The sequence below is a fragment of the Lathamus discolor genome, chromosome 1, assembly GCF_037157495.1.
Source record: "Lathamus discolor isolate bLatDis1 chromosome 1, bLatDis1.hap1, whole genome shotgun sequence".
Classification (NCBI taxonomy): Eukaryota; Metazoa; Chordata; class Aves; order Psittaciformes; family Psittacidae; genus Lathamus; species Lathamus discolor.
The window spans coordinates 19806505-19827772 of NC_088884.1; the positions used below are offsets into that span (position 1 = coordinate 19806505).

General features: G+C 40.2%; 2 protein-coding genes across 7 annotated transcripts in view; one reads left to right on the forward strand and one right to left on the reverse strand.

Moving 5' to 3' along the window:
• The window catches only part of PTPRZ1 (protein tyrosine phosphatase receptor type Z1), a 141110-nt gene extending 130363 nt beyond the window's left edge, over positions 1–10747 (forward strand). For all 5 annotated transcript variants that reach the window (XM_065662203.1, XM_065662378.1, XM_065662287.1 and 2 more), the window contains 8 exons: positions 312–458; positions 2580–2673; positions 2984–3057; positions 4089–4217; positions 6691–6837; positions 7124–7266; positions 7901–8036; positions 9722–10747. In XM_065662203.1, coding sequence (XP_065518275.1) covers positions 312–458; positions 2580–2673; positions 2984–3057; positions 4089–4217; positions 6691–6837; positions 7124–7266; positions 7901–8036; positions 9722–9862 — 1011 coding nt within the window. In that variant the 3' untranslated portion in view covers positions 9863–10747. The remainder of the gene's footprint in view (positions 1–311; positions 459–2579; positions 2674–2983; positions 3058–4088; positions 4218–6690; positions 6838–7123; positions 7267–7900; positions 8037–9721) is intronic.
• Positions 10748–14376: 3629 nt separating this feature from the next.
• The window catches only part of AASS (aminoadipate-semialdehyde synthase), a 28066-nt gene continuing 21174 nt past the window's right edge, over positions 14377–21268 (reverse strand). Inside the window, exons 20-24 of one of the 2 annotated variants that reach the window (XM_065662661.1) lie at positions 20711–20806; positions 18926–19041; positions 18679–18767; positions 18172–18348; positions 14377–16701 (exon numbers count right to left, since the gene is read on the reverse strand). In XM_065662661.1, coding sequence (XP_065518733.1) covers positions 16583–16701; positions 18172–18348; positions 18679–18767; positions 18926–19041; positions 20711–20806 — 597 coding nt within the window. In that variant the 3' untranslated portion in view covers positions 14377–16582. The remainder of the gene's footprint in view (positions 16702–18171; positions 18349–18678; positions 18768–18925; positions 19042–20710; positions 20807–21268) is intronic. The other variant, XM_065662732.1, reaches the window with a different exon arrangement.

Genomic DNA, 21268 nt, shown 5'->3' on the forward strand with positions numbered 1-21268 from the left:
CAAGCTGGCTTGAAACTTGAGTCGAGGTTATGTTTGCATTTTTTACTCTTTTCTCTGAATATGAGATACCACAGGTGGTGGGGATTTGGTATCATATCATATATACATTGCATGTGTAGTTCAATTGTGCTTGTAAATGTGTACTGCCGCTGCAGAGGGGCAGCTTTCACTTCAGAGGATCACTTCTGAGAAAACTCAGAACGCCACGCTGTGAAGAAGTCCTGACAACATCAGAAGTGGCAGCTCAGGCAGGGGTGTCCAGGGGAATCCAAACATGAGTAGAGCTCAGATGCTTGTTATAATTTTCCTAGGAGCAGTACATCTTCATTCACGATGCATTGGTCGAAGCGATACTCAGTAAAGAAACTGAAGTCCTTGAGACTCACATTCATGCCTATGTTAATGCCCTCTTAATACCTGGACCAACAGGAAAGACCAGACTGGAGAAACAATTCAAGGTGAGCTCTCCCAGATAGCAATGTAAAAAGCTTTAGGCTTGCAAGCTTGAATGACTTAAAAATATAGGTCTCTCAACACAACTTTTATAAGCTTTCTTTATCTAAAATTCAACTGCTGAGCCTAAATTCAGAACAATTTAACAAATGCATGCAGTCGGTTGGGACAAACTAATTATTTGCATATTCTTAAAGAAGGAATTAAAAAAAAAAAAAACAAACATGAGAAACAGGCTTGTATGTAGATTTTGGAAAACCTAACTACGTTTTTGCACAAAGATCCCAAAGGTAAAACAGAAGTCTGGAAAGTTGTCATTCTGGCAAAAAAATGTCATGAGCTGCATTGATCAATCAACATATTCCCCTCAGTGTACAGGTCTGGTTTGAAGAGAGACTTCACCTCAGCAGGCAATGCGTGAACACTCTGGCCACCCAGAAAAAAAGCAGACCCAGGGTAACAGCCCAGAGTCTGTGAGAGACTGATGGGGAGAATGAGAAGTCTGGCTCACTCCCTGTGTCCCTTATAGAGGAAACAGAAAATCCTACCTTTTCAGATGAATTTGAATCCAGAGAAGCAAAACACTTAAATGTTTTCCAGATTATATGGTAAAACAAACTTTAGTCTCCCTAATTTAACAGGAAATGAATTATTAGAACCTTTCTCTCTAAGGATTTCAGTTCTAAGGAGGATAGTGTGTGACAACGTGTTCTCTTTCTACAATAATCTATTGGATTGTTAGTAAAGAACTTAAGCAGATAAGTCTGTAGATAATATCAGTACATAATGAGGCTACAAACAATATTACTGTTTTTTATTTTCTGATGTATTTTGGCCACACACGCATAGTAACTAGTATTTCTTCAAGATAATGAACAGTACAGAGTAACAGAAGAGGAACAGGCTAAAAGATTTCACACTTTCTTGCCATTGTGGCTTGAATGATTCAATCGTGTTGCACTATTTTTCCCTAGGGGAAGGAGAGCCTCTTATGTCAGCTGTGATGTGCTTTGGGAAATAAGCATCCCACCTTTCCTACACAGCTGAAAGAATAAAACACATACACAAACAGAGTGTGTAAATGTATGTAAGCATAAAGTGTGCAATGCAATTTGCAGGAACCATTTAGAGCTCAAATTTCAAGAGCTTAAATATTATCGGAAAGGGATATGTCTCATTTAATCTCATTTTCCTTTGCAAGCTAAAATTATTAGAATAATAAAAGCTAAAATTATTAGAATAATTAAAAAAATGTGGAGTTTTACTGAAGAACTATTTTAGATGAAACAGAATTCTAGTCTAACTCATTTTTATGGAACCTCCCTGGTTTGCTGTCTGTTTTATCAAAGCAGGCAGCTACTGAAAACTACACATGCCCAGCCCAAAACATCACAGAGAAGTCTTTTGAATTCTTTTGAGCATTCTGATTAATTCAGTTCATTTTACTAGCAAGCAAAATAAAAATAAAAATAAAAAAACAACCAAAAAAAACAACAACTTAAAACCTAAGAAAAACATGCTTTCCAAGCTTATTTCATGCCTAAGCAGTATATATATAGCATTTTGGTATGTATATGTATACACTCGTTCATTCTCATACTCTTGTCTATTTGAATTGCATTAGTTGAAACAAGTAAGTCAATGAGACATTCCCCCCCCCCCCCCCATTTTCCTTTTGGAGAGAAAATTAGGAAGCTCATAACTGAGATATCAAGAGATGCCTCACACAAAGCGCTAATACTGCCTGCATAGCAATGCAGATTTTTCTGCACAGACATTTACCGTTCTCCAAGACAATCTGAAGTTACACAAATAGCTATGCAGGCAAACTGGAAGTGACACCAGGATGGCAACAAGCACTGAGGTGCTGGTTGCGGAAATCATAAAGCAGCATTTCCTTCAAAGACATGCTTATCAATCTAGGGCTCAAAAATCATTTGAACCGATAAAATAGTGAAGAAAAAAATATTCTCATGATTTGCTAAGTAGTTTAGCCAGATAGCTACATACCTAAAGCTTCGAGACAGCAAACCTGCATGCACCCTTCTATTAAATCCAGCTAATAAAGGAGTGGGGTTTTTGTACAGTTCCCTGATTATATTTTTTGTTTAACTTCATTGTTTCAGTTACTGAGCCAGTCTAACACACAGCAGTGTGATTATTCAACTGCACTCAAACAGTGCAACAGAGAAAAGAACCGAACTTCATCCATCATTCCTGGTAAGTTTGTTCAAATCAGCTTCTCTTTGCATGGCAAAATATTTATGACCTATGTGTATGTGTCAAGACTTTAATCTTTCCACAGCAAGAGCTGAAGACAACTGCACTGGTGCACAGCAGTGTTCTGTAAAGTACTTTTAATGAAGAAATTATTTAATTACTACACATAGGTAAAATAGATGGCTGAATAGCACTTTATACTGATTGATGGAGCTTAGTGTTACCATTATTGTGAGATAGGTGAGATAATTGCTGTAATATCTGAGTCATTACAACATACATACTAGATCATGACTTTTGTTTTTTACAGTGGAAAGATCTAGAGTGGGTATCTCCTCACTGTCTGGTGAAGGGACAGACTACATCAATGCTTCTTATATTATGGTAAGTCAGTTAACTGTATTAGTGAAAACATGGTACCATTGTATAGCTGTTTTCAGAGCTGCCACGTGTCTAAGTTTGTGTAGCACAGTCCTGATTTTGAAAACCTCTTCCTTTCGTTATTCATTCTGCCTGAAAGAGTTACTTCCCCCAGGAATTATTATTTACTGTTTTTACTGGTTTTAAGTTTGGTTAAATGCATTGCACTTCAGTGATCTGTAGAACCAAAAATCCCATCGTAGTTTTAAAAACCAGTAAAGCTGAATGCCAACTCTGGAAGAATCTTCAGAGGTGAAATGAAAGTGTTAACTAACAAATTAGTTTTTAATGGCTGTGCTGTGGCTTGCCTTTGGACCTGTTCATCTCACAGAGCTTTTGCAACTGGCACAGCCCAAGGCAGCATAGCTCATCAGCTTTCCATTATCTTTTTGTTCCCTGGGTTTTCTTCAACTCTTTTCCCCTTCATTAGCTGAGAGGGAGGAGTAAGTGCTTCATGGACATTCAGGAAAGAGATGGGAAAACTCCCTGCTGTGCTTTGCATGCATGATCTTTCATCAGGTGCATTAGTGCAAAGGAATTCTCTATCGTTCTTTCCTGGTAAGAAGTTGATCTGGGACATCTGCACAAATTAAGAGACCCCCCTGGGATTTTTGCAGATCTTTCAAGGATTTTTTAATTTGTTTCAGGTTTCCAGCTTCTCTGGAGCTGTGGCTCATGTAGAACAATTATCATGTGTGTATGAGTTAATGTGTTCTCATTCTGAGTTGGCTGTTCAAGTCTCCACTGATTTGTCTTTTTTTTTTTTAATCAAGTTTCTTTAAGTTTTAAAAAATATTTCAGCGTGATTTAATTTATTCTTTTCATCTGGAAAACACTGCATTGGAAGTTTTATATTCTTCTGATATTCGCAGGAAGTCAAAGGAGGCACGAGGCTGTAATTTATTTTATAGGCTTCTGACTCTGTCCACTAGAAGCCTCCTGTGAATGTCAATAGTTGGGCATCAGTTCTGAGTCTGTTGATGATTGTTTTGCAGGGTTATTATCAAAGTAACGAATTCATTATTACCCAGCATCCCTTACTACACACTATCAAGGATTTCTGGAGAATGATATGGGACCATAATGCCCAGCTAATAGTCATGCTTCCTGACAGCCAGAATATGGTAAGTTTTGTGGCTGATTGATTGTTACCAACTTATGTATGAATGTTACTGGTATTGCCATTTTGAAATATGCAGGACAGGAGACAATACCTTGGATTTAACAAAGAAATAAAAAATTATACATTAATAATATTGCACTGAGTGTAAAATCTCCAAATCATCTACTGGAAATCTGGCGGTCCTTGTCTGGGCAGATTGGAACTGGCACAAGAAAGTACTGAATCATTCCTGTATAATTTATAAAAAGAGTCAAACAGCAGAAGTGTTTGTTGTGCAAGGTTGGTTTTCACTCCGTTTTGCTTTTACTTCAGTTGTAATATGGCTTCTTCAGCCATTATTAGTTAAGGGGAGAAATACAAGGTTGTTTCTTACATGACAGTGGCTGATGGGGCCTGGGCAGGGCCGGGAGCAATGTCAAAAAACTGGCTGGATGGCAGAGCCCAAAGAGCGGTGGTGAATAGAGTTAAATCCAGTTGGTGCCAGTCACAAGTGGTGTTCTCCAGGGCTCAGTACTGGGGCCAGTTCTGTTTAATATCTTTTATCAGTGATCTGGACAAGGGGATTGAGTGCACACCAGTGAGTTTGCAGACGACACCAAGCTGGCAGAAGTGTTGATCTGCTGGAGGCTAGAAAGGCTCTGCAGGGGCATCTGGACAGGCTAGATCAGTGGGCCAAGGTTAGTGGTATGAGATTCAACAACGCTCAGTGGCAGGTCCTGCACCTGGGTCACAACAACCCCATGCAATGCTACAGGCTTGGGGAAGAGTGGCTGAAAAGATGCTTGGTGGAGAAGAACATAGAGGTGTTGGTCGACAGCGGTTTAGAATGAGACAGCTTGTGCCCAGACAGCCAAGAAGGCCAAGAGCATCTTGGCTTGTATCAGAGGTAGTGTGACCAGCAGGGCCAGGGCAGTGATCATCCCCCTGTACTCAGCACTGATGAGGCTGCACCTTGAATCCTGTGTTCAGTTCTGGGCCCCTTACTACAAGAAGGACATTGAGGTGCTGGAACATGTCCAGAGAAGATCAGTGAAGTTGGTGAAGTGTCTAGAGCACAAGTCCTGTGAGAAGTGTCTGAGGGAACTGGGGTTGTTTAGCCTGGAGAAAAAGATGCTCAGGGAAGACCTTATCACTCTCCACAAGTACCTGAAAGGAGGTTGTAGCGAGGTGAGTGTCAGTCTCTTCTCCAGAATAACAAGCAAAGACAAGAGGAAACAGCCTCGAACTGTGCCAGGAGAGGTTTAGATTGGATATTAGAAAAATGTGTTCATCAAAAGGGTTGTCAGGCATTGGAACAGGCTGCCCAGGGAAGTGGTTGTGTCATCATCGCTAGAGGTGTTTAAAGACATGTAGATATGGCAGGTAGGAACATGATTTACTTGTGAATTTGGCAGTGCTATGTTAATGGTTGGACCTGAACCTGAACCAACCTAAATGATTCTATGATTCTCTTGCTCACCTCCTAAAGTTGCAAACAAATATTTACGTGGGATTTATCTGACTCTAAACAGCAAAAGAAACACATTTTCATCCTGCATGTGTAATTTAATAACAAATTAGTACATTTCGCAGTTACTAGAAATGCAGGAATATCTTGAGAGCTTTTAGATTGGTACTTAGAGCAATCTTGAGGTGTGAAAGGACATGATATTTGGTAATGAGTTTGGAGGAAAGCTATGTGTTGGAGACTCTTGCATGATTGGAAAAACATGTACAACTAAGGCATATTTTTAAGTTAGCCCTTGTGATAAGGGAGGTTGTTTTGCCAGGAGGCAAATAGGAAAGTCACTCAGACCATGTAAAATATCATTTAAAATGCTACTTATTAGAGCTAACACTGTAAAGGAGAGGTAAACTTACATCACATCAAATAAATGCTGGGAACCCCAGCTTGTGAATTGAATAGGTCTTTTATCACGGTACATCATACCATGCAGCTGTCATCCATGGAAGGGTTACTCCCATTTTGGTCATTCAAACTATTAGAGGATTTTCATAAAAGAAAATAACTTTGTTTATCATTTCTGTTGTCAAATAGGCAGGTTGTTCTCTTAAGAACTTCTTACTGCACTTTAGATAATCCCAAGGCCATGCAGGTGGTGTACTCATCAGTACAGTGGGAGCTGCCTGCGGGCTCCCACATTACAAACCATCAGCTGGGTTTATCCTGTGACCATGGGCTGTGGGCAGCACAACACAGCCTGAAGGCCAGGCTGGACATGTGCCACAGCACAGCACATGTGGGTTATGTGAGTCACTATCTCCATAGCATACAGTGGTCTTCTGGTCAGGATCACTACAGAGGTGTCTGAAAACCATCACTTGTGATGCCTGTAATCCCACTCAAATTCTTGTCAGTTTAAATCTAGCCGGCTGCACTGATTACATATTATTTGGTATGTTTGATTAAGTTTGATTTTAAGAGCTCAATATTACTTACTTTTTTCTTGTTTGTTTTTTTTTTTTTCCTGGAGGCTGAAGATGAATTTGTATATTGGCCAAACAAAGATGAGCCTATAAACTGTGAGACCTTCAAAGTTACAATGATTGCTGAAGAGCACAAGTGTTTGTCTAATGAGGAGAAGCTCATAATCCAAGACTTTATTTTAGAAGCTACACAGGTAACACAGTCATAAACATGTAACTCAGGACTTGATTTGTTAAAGGTAATGCCTGCATTTTGTCACATTTTCCACTATATGTGAGTGATAAAATTCCATACCTTTGAAACACCCAGGGAGAAACCTCTATAGGTAATGTGGGTGTGGTGACAGGGGGACTAGATAGTCTAACCTCCACAGCAGTGGAATTCTGTATGTGTAAGCTGGAGCAGGACTGGAATGGGATGAAAGAATAAAGACAGTCAGTCTTTTACCAAATTGATTTATGCTTTTTTCACCATTTTAGGATGACTATGTACTTGAAGTGAGGCATTTTCAGTGTCCAAAATGGCCAAATCCTGATAGTCCTATTAGTAAAACATTTGAACTGATCAGCATCATCAAAGAGGAAACTTCCAACCGTGATGGACCCATGATTGTACATGATGAGTAAGAACTGCAGCTTTCAGTTTCTTTTGATGATTTTTTGCCTGTAGAGCTATCCTTTCATCTCATTTAGAGTGAAGGCTACTGAAACAAGGCACAAAGTCTGCTCCTAACAACAGTGCTGCTGCTTCTGTTTCAGCAGCTTTAGTAAGAGAAGCATTTTTATTTCATCACACTTCAGTGTTCCCTTTTCAATTCTACCCTTTTGATACTCTGGGTGATTGTCAAGTAGGGCACTGGAGAGGAAGGAGATCGATCAGATCTGCATTGTTTCTTACTGAAAGAAGCTAGACTATTCAGATGAGGTACCTTACTCTTCCGCAGCTGTTTAATAATAGTCAAAAGTAGTGAAATGTTGAAATACTGAAGGACCTGAGGCCTTCAGGATTTGTTTAGTAGAGGACTGTAGGGAAATAACCCTAAGACTGGCTTTTAAAGACTCTCCAGAAGTTGTAGCCAGGTGCTGCAAAGGTTGCGTTCAGGCACTGCTTATCAGGCCTCTTTCAGAAAGTGCAATGATCAAATGACAGAAATTAATCTTACCGGTTTACCCTGGACTGTGTGTGACCTCCAGCTGTACAAACTTGATCCGGTTTCCAGAGACTTATTTTGTGTTTGTGTTTCTAACTTTACAAAGGCACGGAGGGGTGACAGCAGGCACTTTCTGTGCATTAACAACACTGATGCATCAACTGGAAAATGAAAATTCAGTGGATGTTTACCAGGTAGCGAAGATGATCAATTTGATGAGGCCTGGAGTCTTTACAGACATTGTAAGTAATAAGTAAAATGTGTGCATATTTTTTCCTATATGCGGTATTATTAGCATGCTTAAATCTTCAGGAAACATTACTGAAGCACTGGCATCTTCATTTATGCATGAATTAATCAAAACTGTCTTCCAGAGGTGCTGTAGTGAACTTGCTGCTCATTCCAAACCAAAGTGTTTCCTGTGAAATGGTCATCAAGTGCTTATCAAGTGGTCATATTTAAAATGTGCAGAGCTGCCACCAGCGTCACAAGATCTGCACAATGTCATATAAATAAAGGTTTTATTCAGCAGGAATAAATCCCTACTCCAAACAGACCCTGACGTAGTTACCCTAGTTTTCCATTTCAGGGTGGACTTTGATATCTCATGATCCAGTGAACGGTCACTTGACACGGTTGTCGCTGTGCTTACAGAAAGAAAAACCAAACAAACCAAAGCAAACAACCTGAAAAGTGCAATAAATTAGACTTTCTTACTAAGTCAGTGTCCTACAAATGAAAATTCCTTCACAGAAATGAAAAACTACAAACCCTGCCCCTTTTGCCAGGCCACTACGAATCTGACGGCTATAGAGCAACAGTGAGCACGATAAGAACATTTTAAGAGTGAAACTAGGGTTAGAGTTATCACATTTCTGAAAGAAAAAACAGGCAATGACGGCAAAAGCAGGATATGACACAGATTGACAGATGTGTCCGCCCCTTGCCCTGCCCCGCTAGACCAGACTGAGGAGCCTGGTGGACAATGGAGTGAAAATGGAAACTCTTCCCACCGCAGCAGCGCATTCAGGACCTTCACTGCTCTTGCCCCAGGAGCCTCCAGCAATTACCTGGGCATTGTATCTCAGGTTTCCAATTTCCCATCTGCTACTGCAGATTTTCAGATTTGTTGTTCTTCCTACCCTGTATCTCTTAGTCTATCTGTATAGTCCAAAACCCGCTCTATTTAGTCTGCCTTACTGTTACTCACTCCTTCCATCAGAGAAATTCTTTATCCTCATGTATCCGTCAATGAACCGAAAATACTCCCCTGCCCTATCAGAGCATCCGCTGTTACCTGGTGCAGCACAGCCTTCGCTCTCCCTGCACAGAGCCTACTGCTCTTTCCCCCTTCCCAGCACAAGCTGCAGGCCAGCTAACCTCGTGCTCCCCATTTGCCACTCCACCCAGCTAGGCAATGGCCTCAGTGAATCTTCCCACAAAGTCTCATCTCCCTTCTACCTCCTTTTCCTGGCAGGATCTTCAAAAACATAAACACTAACTGCAAGTACCAAAAATAAAAAAGAGAAAAATACTGGATAGAATTCAGAGGGCAAAAATGAGATCGTATTCAAGGGTTGGGGGGGGGGAAGCCCACAGACATGCAGTAGTGCTAATCCTGACCCCAGTTAAAGGGAACTTTGCAATTGACTTTAACAAGGATCAGATTCAATGCAGAATATTCCTTTTAAAACTTGGTTTCCTCCCTTACCTGTACTGTGTTCCTTAATGTGCTTTGCATTGTGTACAGGGGGAGACATTAGTCAGAGAATTAATAAAGCTGCTAAGTAACATAGTGAATTGTGGAGCACAGTCCATTAACAGCCTGACACATCAGCTGTAAATTAATTTTGAGGAACAGTGTTAGAGATAATCTAGTGCTGTTATTTCTGACAGCACACTGACTATGTTCTCTTCTCTTCCCCAGGAACAGTACCAGTTTCTGTACAAAGCTATTCTCAGCCTTGTCAGCACAAGGCAAGAAGAAAACCCTTCAGCATCTATGGACAGTAACGGCTCAGCTTTACCTGACGGAAATGCAGCTGAAAGTTTAGAATCTTTAGTTTAATTAACACATCAAATTAAACACACACATACCTGTGTCACACCAGGTGCACCTGGAGTTTACCATTGTTATTTTCAGTTTTATACTTGGGGGGGGGGAGGACTCTGTCTAGTCACTATATCTATAACCAGATCCCAACCATTGCTCAGTCATTTCTGTTACGTATGACTTTACTGTGGAACTTCTATCATTAACAATGTGTGCCTTTTCTTGGAAGATTTCTTGTAATATGTTGTTACGTCTGGACTAACTTGATTGACTTTTACAGTGTTTCTAAGAATTGAATTGTGGTATGTTTTTTCAGTATTAGTTTTTGATTTATCTGGCTTTACTTTGAACTTAAAATTATCATATTTATAGATGTTAGGGGGTTCCCAACTACAAACATGTCATGGGTTTAGTATTTGATTGACTTGCTGTATTTATAACAATTTACATTTGCTAGAAATATAACTTTTAATATAGTAGAATGTAAATAAAATACTGTTCTCCATAACATTCAACATTTTAAGACTTCAATTAGACATTTAGAATAGTAATCTGATACTTACTGTAAATACTGCTACTTCTGTAGTGATCCATGGACCAAATTTATATTTATAATTGTAGATTTTTATATTTTACTACAGAGTCAGTTTTCTAGTTCTGTGTAATTGCCTTGTTAAAATGCTGTAGTCCAGTATGTTTTTATTTTAACAAAGTCTTCTGATATATAATTGTGCATCTTAAGCAATTAACCTTCATAAAGCTGCATGTGATTTTAACTTTTTGTGGGAAATAGAAATCATTCGTTTTGAAATGAGAAGTTTTTATGAGAATAACACCTGTACTTGGCATTGTTAAACTGTTTTTACCTATGGCATTGCAAAAATAAATATAAATATTCCAGTCTGTGCTTAGCAGTCTTCCATATAAGTAAGGAGTCGTCACTGTCACCTAGGAGAGGTTTCACTTACAAGAGCAAGGACTCAAGGCTGACCTGCAGACAGCTGCTGTTCCCATGGAATCTGTGAGCTCAGAAGATGCTTTTGGAAAACTCTTTTGTTATTTAATCTCTACTCTGCTTCCACCCCTAGCCGTAGTGTTCATGTTAGCTCTTATTTTAGCTTTTCCTTGCACATCCCCTGTCTGGTCCCACAAGGTTAATGGGATGTCCCAGGCCTCCAAATTGCTTTAATCGCCCCCTCACAAGACTTCTCCATGCTGCCTTTGCTACAGATCCTCCATTTAGGTGCTGAGCTCTTTGCTGCCTCCTTTGGCAAAGCAAAAGCCAAACTCTGGGAAGCAACTAAGCAGGTAGTCTCTGCAAGAGCAAAAGCAGAATGTTTCAACTTGGTTACTCAATTGTTTTCTTTAACCTTCTGAACTGGCGAGAAAAGATGCTGATTGTACTGAAGGCTGCAGCACTGAGGAGGGTAGGAGCCTGGAGCAGAACAGAGCTTTGTTTTAACACAGCCCTAGAGTAGCTGTTTTCTCACTTTGGTACATTCAGTTGCTATGTAGAAATACTGATAGAAGAGATACTGCTCTGGACAAGAACACCACAGAAACTAATGGACAATATCTTAGATAAAAACTAAGGGTAGGGGAAGACAAGACCTGAAGCAGGCTTGGAGATTTTAATCAACTGATTCCTAAGGCAAGGGTGTATGAGGAATCTGTGTCAGCAGGTAGATCTAGAAACCTTCAGCAGTGTAGGACTGAGGATAAGTGGAACTGAGACAAAGCCAAAACAAATTTGGGGTTAGAGGAATGTAAACAGTAGAAACTTCAAAAAGTCCTCATAATGTTGATACATTATGAATGGCAGGAATGACAGAATAGCTAGAAAGTACAGCAGACCTTTTCCTGCTCTTTTCTTCTTTAAACAAAAATATAGACAAAATAATTGAAACAATGTAATGTATAGTTAGTTTTGTAAAACTTATTAACATCTAAATGTTCTTGAATTCTCTTTTACACTTGATCACTCCTCTTTATAACCCCATCAGTGCAGTCCCAGAGTTATGAAGTGGTTGAATCCATTGGACTTGAGGCCCTGGGGCTTCCCCTTCCCTGTTCACCAGTGCCAAATGCAGGGCAATTCTCCTGTCTCAGCCCAATTCCAGAAGGGGTCTGAGGTACAGCTAAGTGCAAGTGAACTTACACTGTATCCCTAGCTAAGTTAAACACCTTTGAAGAATAGGACCTAGAGTTTTTTGCTTGACGTATTTGTGTTGGTTTGGGGGCAGCAGGAGTTACAAGCGTACAGAACGGGCTCATTTTCCTGGCTGACACATGTTGCTGTAGGACTCTTGAATTATACATACACATTCTTCACAGCTTTCAGGCACCAAGTTGGTGTGTACAAAGGTGTGCAACAATTGCTCTTTGAGGAAGGGTGTATCTTCTTTTTCTAGATGGCCTGGGGCTTCCTCACCACTTCCTGTAAACCCTTGGGTTGGCCAACACCCTCCATTTGAACACCGTGGCACAAACAAAGCGACAATATGTAATTCCCCCTTCTCCTTCCAAAAACACAGAAACAATTTTTCCTTTACTAATATCTAGGGGTGCCTTATGCAACAGGTTAATTGTGATCTTATGGCCATTTCAAACCGTATCCCATAATCTTCTTAGTATAGACTTCTGCTCTTCAGTACGCAGCAAGAGAAACTCATGCTCATGTACTACTTCTGCCTTTCCTTTAAGAAACCTGGCTTGTAGCCTCACATAATTTCATGCTTTTTATATTGATATCTTTTATGAATGTATTTGGAGTTTCATAGAGTTGTATACACAAAGTCTTTTTTAGGCCAGTTAATTCTATGATGTTTTCCAAGCCTCTGTGGACCAAAAGCAAAAAGATCCTCCTTCCTAAAATCCCATCTTGATATAACTGTTCCTTTCAACCTAAATGTTTTGCAGACATTTTAAAATTATAATCCAAGGAATCAGCTGTCATTCAAGGTTTCTTCCAGAGATGTTTGTAATCACATTCATCATCTTGTCAGCATGCTAAGTTATTTAAAACATAAGTGCTTAGGATAATCTCTTTACTCACACATATTGGTTCTGATCTAGAAAAAATAAGAATAAAGAAAATATCTTCTATAATCTTCAACCATGATGGATTACAGATTTTAATAAATGTGTGTCAGTTCCTCTCGCAGACAAAGGCCATATTCTAATTAATTTTTTTCTTGTAATCCAAACTACAGACTCAGAGGACACATAGCCTGCCCTTTCAAACTGGGTCAAGTGTGGAAAAGATGTTATGTATCTCCTGCAAGAAGTGGGATATTAATAAACAACATCAGTTTAAGATTACTATATTTTTTTACAAAGCTGTAAATCATGTGTGCCAAGGAAAACTTGGTTAGTGATATTCCTGCTAAGAAATCCTAGGTGAGTAGAGTTAAAAAAAGTCATCTACTAACATCACCAACTTGTCAGTAATTGTGGTGTTGGGGTTTAACACCTACGGAAAGCTTTACAAAAGTCAGCAATAAGTGATGAACAGCAGTCATATGAACTCACAGCAATCAGTACAACAGGATACTACTTAAAGACCTTAGTATAGACTCTGGAAATCCATTGATCAAAGGAGTTAGCAGCATTCCATCACAGTGTTTTACCTGCACAGTTTGTCATGACATCCTGGGATAACTCAGGCTGAAATGGGCAAGTGTGACACCAAGATTTCATCTCTTCCAGGGGCACAGGGAGATATGATCATAAAATCATAGAACGGCTTGGGTTGGAAGGGACCTTAAAGATCATCTAGTTGCAGCCTTCCTGACACAGGCAGGGATACCTTCCACCAGACCAGGTTGCTCAAAGCCCCATCCAGCCTGGCCTTGAACAATTCGAGGGATGGGGCAGCCACAGCTTCTCTGGGCAACCTGTGCCAGTGTCCCACAGTGAAGAATTTTTTCTTAACATCTAATGTAAATCTCCCCTCTGTCAGTTTAAAGCCATTCCCCCTTGTCCTGTCACTACATGCCCTTGTAAAAAGTCCCTCTCCAGCTTTCTTGTAAGCTCCTTTACATACTGGAAGGCTACCTTCTCTTCTGTAGGCTGAACAAGCCCAATTCTCTCAGCCTGTCTTCATAAGAGAGGTGCTCCAGCTCCCTAAGCATCCCCGTGGCCTCTGGACTTTGGATTCTAACAGGTCCATGACCTTCTTATGTTGGGGACCCCATCTACTGTTCTGTAGCTTTCCAATTCTGCGGCTATCCTTGTGCCCAAGCACAGAACATGTGCTAAAAAGCCCACATCTCAAGATTATAGCTGAAGAGGATGTCTACATACAGATACATGTATATAAACATAAAAATGGGTAGTCAATGTGGGTGCTTAAAACCAGCCTTGAAGGGTCTTCTGTGGTGATTCTAGTGAGAAGTATAGATAGGTATTCCATGCACACAGAGAAGTCCATTTGTAGACACCTTTTTCAATATAACCATCTACGTAAAATTCCAAACCCCATTCGTATGCATCTCATTAGAATGTAAAGATGACATGACAATAAAACAGAGGATTTCAGATTTATTTTTCAAGCAATCTGTAAGATATAATTATCTTTCCAATAATATGCAGATAGCTGAGAAATTTCATACAAGAAGCTAAGCAATAAATTCATTTAAATCTAAACTTAGAAAACAAAAGCAGCACTGCACTGGGAAACAAGAACACATTCCAGTACAAAATGTTTCAAAATAGCAGTGTTTTTTTAAAGTACTCTGTAGTGGTTCTCCTTTTAGTGCTCCAAAGACATTACATACCTGTAAAGCATTCTAATTTTCTTTGCATACTGCATTTCCCAGGCAGAAAAGCAAGCAAGGTAGATGCATACATAAAGTCACAACACCATGGTTGTGCATTTTTGGGGCAAACGAGGGAAAAGTCTTCAGTGAATTCCTGGTCTCACCAAGCACTGGACTGGAAGGCACCAGCAGATACAAGTCTATTTTTAACCCTTAGTTGTAAGCTTTTTAACCCTTAGTTGTAGGCCTTTAATCTACCAGGGGCAGGAGGAGGCAGCAGGGAGTGGAGTATTTGCTGATGGCTCCATCCTTACCCCAGCTGCAGGCATCAGCCATACAACAGACCCCAGCCTGTAAGGTCAATTTGGAGCAAAGCAACTTAGTGGACCCAGGATTTCATCAGAACATGCTTGGCACTGTAACAGAATCCAAATTTGACAGTATAAAAGCATCCAGTTGTTAAGCATAAAAGGCCCTCCTCTTCATTCTTCCTTCTCCCTTTGGCTCCTTTCACTCTCCTCTGTTGCAGTTGCTATGTCATTACATCTACACAAAGAAAATCCAATCCTGAGTAACAAGACTTAGAGAGTGAAACTTCAGCTATTGTTATGGCTGCTTTTCCTAACAGGCCAAACACCACCTGGAATTCCAGCCCCTTGGAACCATGGTAACAGCACTATGCTTCTCAGGAGATAAAAGTCTGTGCGTTTGTCAGCAAAGTGCGCTTGTGAGCAAACCTGAAAGCAGACAGATTCCAGTATCAGTGTTCAGCTTTAGAAAAGGGGAGCTTTTGGCAGTTCCACAGGTACCAGTGCAAATGGTATCTGCCCATAGCATGACACCCCACAGACAGAGGCAGTGAAGTCTACGCCATTCTTGCATTGCCAAGCAGTGTAGAAATCCCTGAGCAAAACCCACAGAAGCAGCCCTGAACTGGCTGGAGGCTGTTTTGTCGGAGAGAAGCTGCACTCAGGTCAAAGTTCGGTTCTGGGCTGACGCGGCTAAACTGCCCCTAGAACCAGGTTGGCACCTCTGGGCAGCACCACACAAGCTGACACACTGGCAAACTCTCATCAGCCTAAAGTGACACTGCACTGAGCAGTACGGGTAGGCTCCCAAATAAACACTTCAATAGTCTGATGGCAAAACAACAGAAGCTAACCCAAAAAGTAGTGATTTCAACCCCTAAGCATACCGTATTTCAAAGCTGCTTATAACTACACAAGTATTCCCTTTGTAACCATAATTAACCTGAACACAGCACACAGTGTAAGCGGAAAGAGTAAATGTCATTTGGAGAAGCTTCTAAGCACATTAACTGTGTGTACTTCAGAATGCCCTTCCAAGCTGCAGAACTAAATGCTAATGTGCTCTCTGCATGGCAAAAGGCAGCACATAACAGCAGGTATTTCAACATATTGCAACCAGATTCAACTCTGTAACGGGAAAGGGTAAGGAGGGAGGCTTGCTTTAAACTTCCTCCTCCATGTAATTTAAGTTTACATTCATAAGAACAGGATTTAAAGAATATTATGTCCTAGATTTCAAATATTTAACGACTGAACATTTTCAAGATTTAACAGGATCTTGTTTGCTATTACTGCAGAATTCCTAAACTATTTCTTGCATATTGTTATCGTGAAAATATTCACAAATACTGTTAGAGAGAAAGGGACAAGACTTAAAATTTAAGTATTGCTTTCATCTCTTTCTCCTGAGATATTTCAGGAAAGATATAAGGAAAGATCAGATTGATGTTGAAACATGCACATGAAAACACAGCAGTTTTAAGAGGAAAATGCCGCAATTCAAGCATCTGGTTATCTGCAGTCAGAGTCAGGCAGCTGGATCTATGGAAGGCGTCATCTGCGGGTAATGGCAGGGGCTGCCTTTAGCCGGTTCAAATTGAGATTGTTAAAAGGTGAGAGAGAAACCAAAGAAAGCCAAAACCCAATTCGATCCACTGCTTCCCTTGTTAATGTCTGACAATGCTGTGAGTACTGTACACAATGCCTTCTGCTTGAACACGTTCAAGTATCGGTCCATAGACATTCTTCGTCAATGGTATAACCATACCTTTGGCATCTATTTCACCTGAAATAAAGGTAGGGAAAGAAAGTGTTAAGTACTCTACTGGGATTATTCGGCAAGGTTTTGGTAACAGGGAGGCTGTGGGGCAGTCTCTGTAAGGCCATTCCAGACGGCTCCAACCAATCCACTGCCAGGCACAGCTGAGACCCGTGGTGGTGGTGAAAATCTATTTAAAAAAGGCCAGAAGAAATGCCACAAAGGTGTAAGTAGAGCGAAAAAAGTGTGAGAATGGCCCTGCAGACAGCAAGGTTGGAGAAGGAGGATAGGAAGGAGGTGCTCCAGGTGCCAGAGCAAACATTCCCTCGCAGCCTGCAGAGAAGATACTGGAAGCAAGGGAAAGGCATGAGGTGGAAGAAGCAGCAGACAGGGGCTGTTATGGACTGACCACAGGCCCCATTCCATAGAGGGAAGAGGCTAAGGAGTCAGGAAAGGAGAAGTGAATTTCAGCCTGGGAAAACCAGGTGGAGAGGAAGGTGGTGTTTTGTCTATTATGTCTTTTTTTCACACCTATTTTAACCAGCAACAAATTAAGCTTTTTTTTTCCCCAAGTTGAGTCTGTTTTGCCTGTGACAGTAACTGGAAAGTGATCTCCCTGTTTTTATCTCAACCCATAAGGTTTTTCATCTTGTTTCCTCCCCTTGTCCTGTTGAGGAGGAGTGAGACAGCAGCTGGGTGGGCATCTGGCAGCCAGCCCTGGTCAACACACCACAAATACAAATATCAATTTGCAGCTAAATAAATTTTCATTTTTGTATTTTTTTTCATACGTATATATGCAGATTTATCAATCCTAGTACTGTGTTCTCACACAGTACCAGTACTGTATCAAAGAATAGGGAAAAAAAAATGTTTGAAACACAGAAGCATACACAGCTTGAATCTAATTCATTGAGCTGTGAAACTGCAGTTAGGTGAAAAGCATCTAAACTTCAAAAGTTTGGAGTTTTGTTTTTTTAAATAACAAAAAACCAAAAAATACACAACAAAGGTTTTGCTCATTTCAGTCAGCCGGAAGAATGAAGTTATAAAGATTAAGAGCAAACAAGCAGAAATCACAGTATTTCCTTAGGGTGATGACTAGGCAGAGTTTGTCTGTTTATCTATACACAACATGATCAGGTAATATTCCCCAAGCCTCAAATTTCATCAATCCAGAAAGCAGTAGTGGAAGTCACTAGTTTGTTCAGCACAGGTATCAGTGGCAGGATCAATTGTAATTTGCTATGCCAAAGGTCTCCTCTACACCAGTGAAACATTTAAGACTGCATCATCTACAGATTAAGCAGTAAATTAAGAGTTGTCACTGAAACAAACATGCAGATTAAAAATTCCTGTAAAGAAGACAAGAAAAGTTTCATAAATTTTAAAAATATACATATATACACATTTGCAAAACACCATACATTTGCTTTCTACAGGCAGAAAGATACAGGGGGTTGAAATACTGTTACTGAAGTCTAAACAACCACTTACCATCTAGAACCATTTTAGCAGCAATAGCTGTGGGGTATCCTACTGATTTAGCCATCGCAGAATACCCCTTGCTGTCACCATAGACAACCAGATCAATAAACTTTTTCTCCAGATGACCAGAAGGATGCTTGAGACCTATTTCATTTCTCATAACAATCATATCTCTCTCTCCAGTGCCTAAAAGAAAAGCACACAAACTATTAATTACTTGTATTTCAGTCATATCAAGATGAGGTTCCTGATGAGCAAGGCACTATGCATACATGGCATGTGTATCAGGGAAGTGACTTAAGATACAGACTATTAAGGAGAACAGAATGTTAAGATGAAACTAAAAATACATCAGGGAAAGAAAAAGATAAATTGGCGGACTAAAGAATATCACAAAACATCCAAAACCTAACATGAAGGTTTATTAATTAAGATGAACAAACTACTCCAGGTAAGGCTGATAAGACAGACTGGCTTGTTCCGCTCAAAGCCTTGAAAAAAAAATTCTTCACATACCAAAGGGCAGCTTTATCTCCATGTGCTTTGCAAGAGCCCCCACAATGGAATCTGCTGCCGGAACGGGTTCATCTCCCAGTAAACCTAGCCTGGCAGAAGAAATGAGACAGACTTATATCGTTGCCTACCAACAACTTAGTCTCAGTTTTGTAATTTCCAGCTTTTATCAGTTTAACAGTCTCAAAATGGAACAAAATGGCTAAAATTGCAAGGCCCAACAAACTTTAAAAATCACTGGAACATTTACCATTCCACTGCCTCCAGCTGACTTTGATCCTTTTCCAGTTTGGTAAATACAGCTTCTTTAAGAACATCGTACTCAACAGGCTGCTTAATTCCAACCAGTTTACACATGAGTTCTTTCTGTATTAAAAGAAAAAAAAAGAAATTCATGAAGGCCTGACATCCATTTCCACTCCTTTTCAGGCAAGGTTTCAAGAACCCACTGCTCCACTAAGCTCACTTAATATCTAGGACTTCTGAGACAACAAGTTATGTGTACAGGAAAAGTGATAGTTTGAGATTTTTTTAATCACAACAAATGTGAATAAGGCTCATCTTTTCCTAAAACACTTTGTTCCCCAACACTCAGCTGCTTCCCCCTACTTTTTAGTCTTATCCCTTCCTCTGGCAGTGAAGAAAGAACATAGAAATCTGCATAAACAAGGAACACTGGGAGGATGTTAGGGTGAAAGGGAAGCCACCTGGAGACAGCCAGAGAGTAGGGGACTCAAGGATATCCTTCAGCTGGTCTAGAAATGGAGAATATCCCTTTCAAAAGGAAGGAAACAAACTGATGAGATTAACAAGGCTCTGGCAGTCCTGGGAATATTACCAAAAGTCTTCTGAAGACTTTTGTGCATATCTGAAGGCCATTTTGTGCTATCTAGATGCTAATTATTACTCGCTTCATTCACAGCAGCATGAATAATAAATGAAGCTATGAACAATATATGAAGCCAGAAAGAACTGCAGAGTCTGTTTAGAAGCTCAGGTTAGCCTATCTCCTCTGATTCCCATGCAGAGTTGGCAGAAGGAAAGCACTGATATATAACAATATTGCTGAGACAAGGTTTGCAGTGAGACTGAGTTTATCGTTATTTTCAAAGGTTACATGCCACTGCATACTTATTCCTTGAGGTTAGAAGGACAGGAAATTCTAGCCATCTCTACAAAGAAAACTTGAAGATATCAGCCCTAAAAGTGAAAGTGGAAAAAAAAAAAAAAATATATATATATATATATATATATATATATAAAAGAAGCAATTCCCATATGGGTAAATAAGCAGTGCTGTAAAGCTAGTCAGAGACAAGCCAGGCTAGGCCTCTTCACCTTGTGCTTTCTCAGTTTTGAGAACACGCAAGACTTTCTTAACTTGAACTAATGACATAATCAGAAAAATTCTGTGCTCTCCTCAGACCACCACACAGGACAAGCCTGGTGTCTTTTTCCAGGCTAATGCTGATAAAAACACAAGGAAGGAAACAGGAAACAGCTAAACTTTGTTCATCTGAGTAATAGTTACTCTCTCAGAGGTTTGTGAAAAGGGAAGAGAAATTTCTTACAAGATAGGCAAACAGACTTCACAAGTAATAAACTGTCAGTTCAGTTCTCTTTACACCATACTGAAATACGGAATTCTCTGCTTTGCCCACAAAGACAAAATGTTGATTGTCAAATATAACAGCAGTACACCACACGAGTCATACTTTGGCTGAGATTTTTAAGATGAAGTGAAGCATCAGCAAACAAGACAGAAAAAGCAACACCACCAGCACTCAAGTCAGCCAGGGCTTTGCCTAGCCGAGTCCTGAAAACCTCCAGTGTCACAGACTCCAGAGTCTCCTTGGGAAACTTGTTCCAGCACTGTATTACATTCCTGCTGAAGAAAATCTTCCTGATTTCCAGAAACAAAACCCAGAGATTACCAGGATGCAATACATGATTCCCAATTCTAAGCACACCCAAGCCTAGAAATAGCAAAATCATTAGTAAAACAGAGGAAAGAAGGCAGAGCACCAGCACTCACCCAGGTTAGAGGTGGAGTGGTTGAGCTTAGCAAAGGATATGGATCTGGGCTAATTAATCCTAGTTTTACAAAGCCTCCCATAGTTTTGGAGTAGCCCTGAAATAAAAGAATAATATGGTTAAAACTAGTATTCACTTGAAACTGAGGCAAGTATTTCTACTTGTTTTAAATGCAGCAGTGGCCACAACCACGGTAGTGTTAACATTATTCCCATGGGAAGATAGCCACAATTAACAGGATGCTAGTGGGGTTACTGCTCCAGAGTGGTACCTTCCCCACACCCTCTCTACCCTTCTCCCTACTGTTTCAATACCCTCTTTAATGACTTCTTCTTCCATCAATACCTCCATGGCAAGTAGCACTGGTACAAGAGATCAAAGGGCTAGTTCAAACTCCAGCACATCATTACACACAGGGTTATATCAGCCAGCTGGCCCACAAACAAACCACGGAATACAGAGACCGCAGTGCTTAACTCTGGTCACCCTGGCTTTATACCAGTGTCATTATATGGATATCAGGTAGACTGATTTTGAAGATAAGAATCCTCTGCATTTG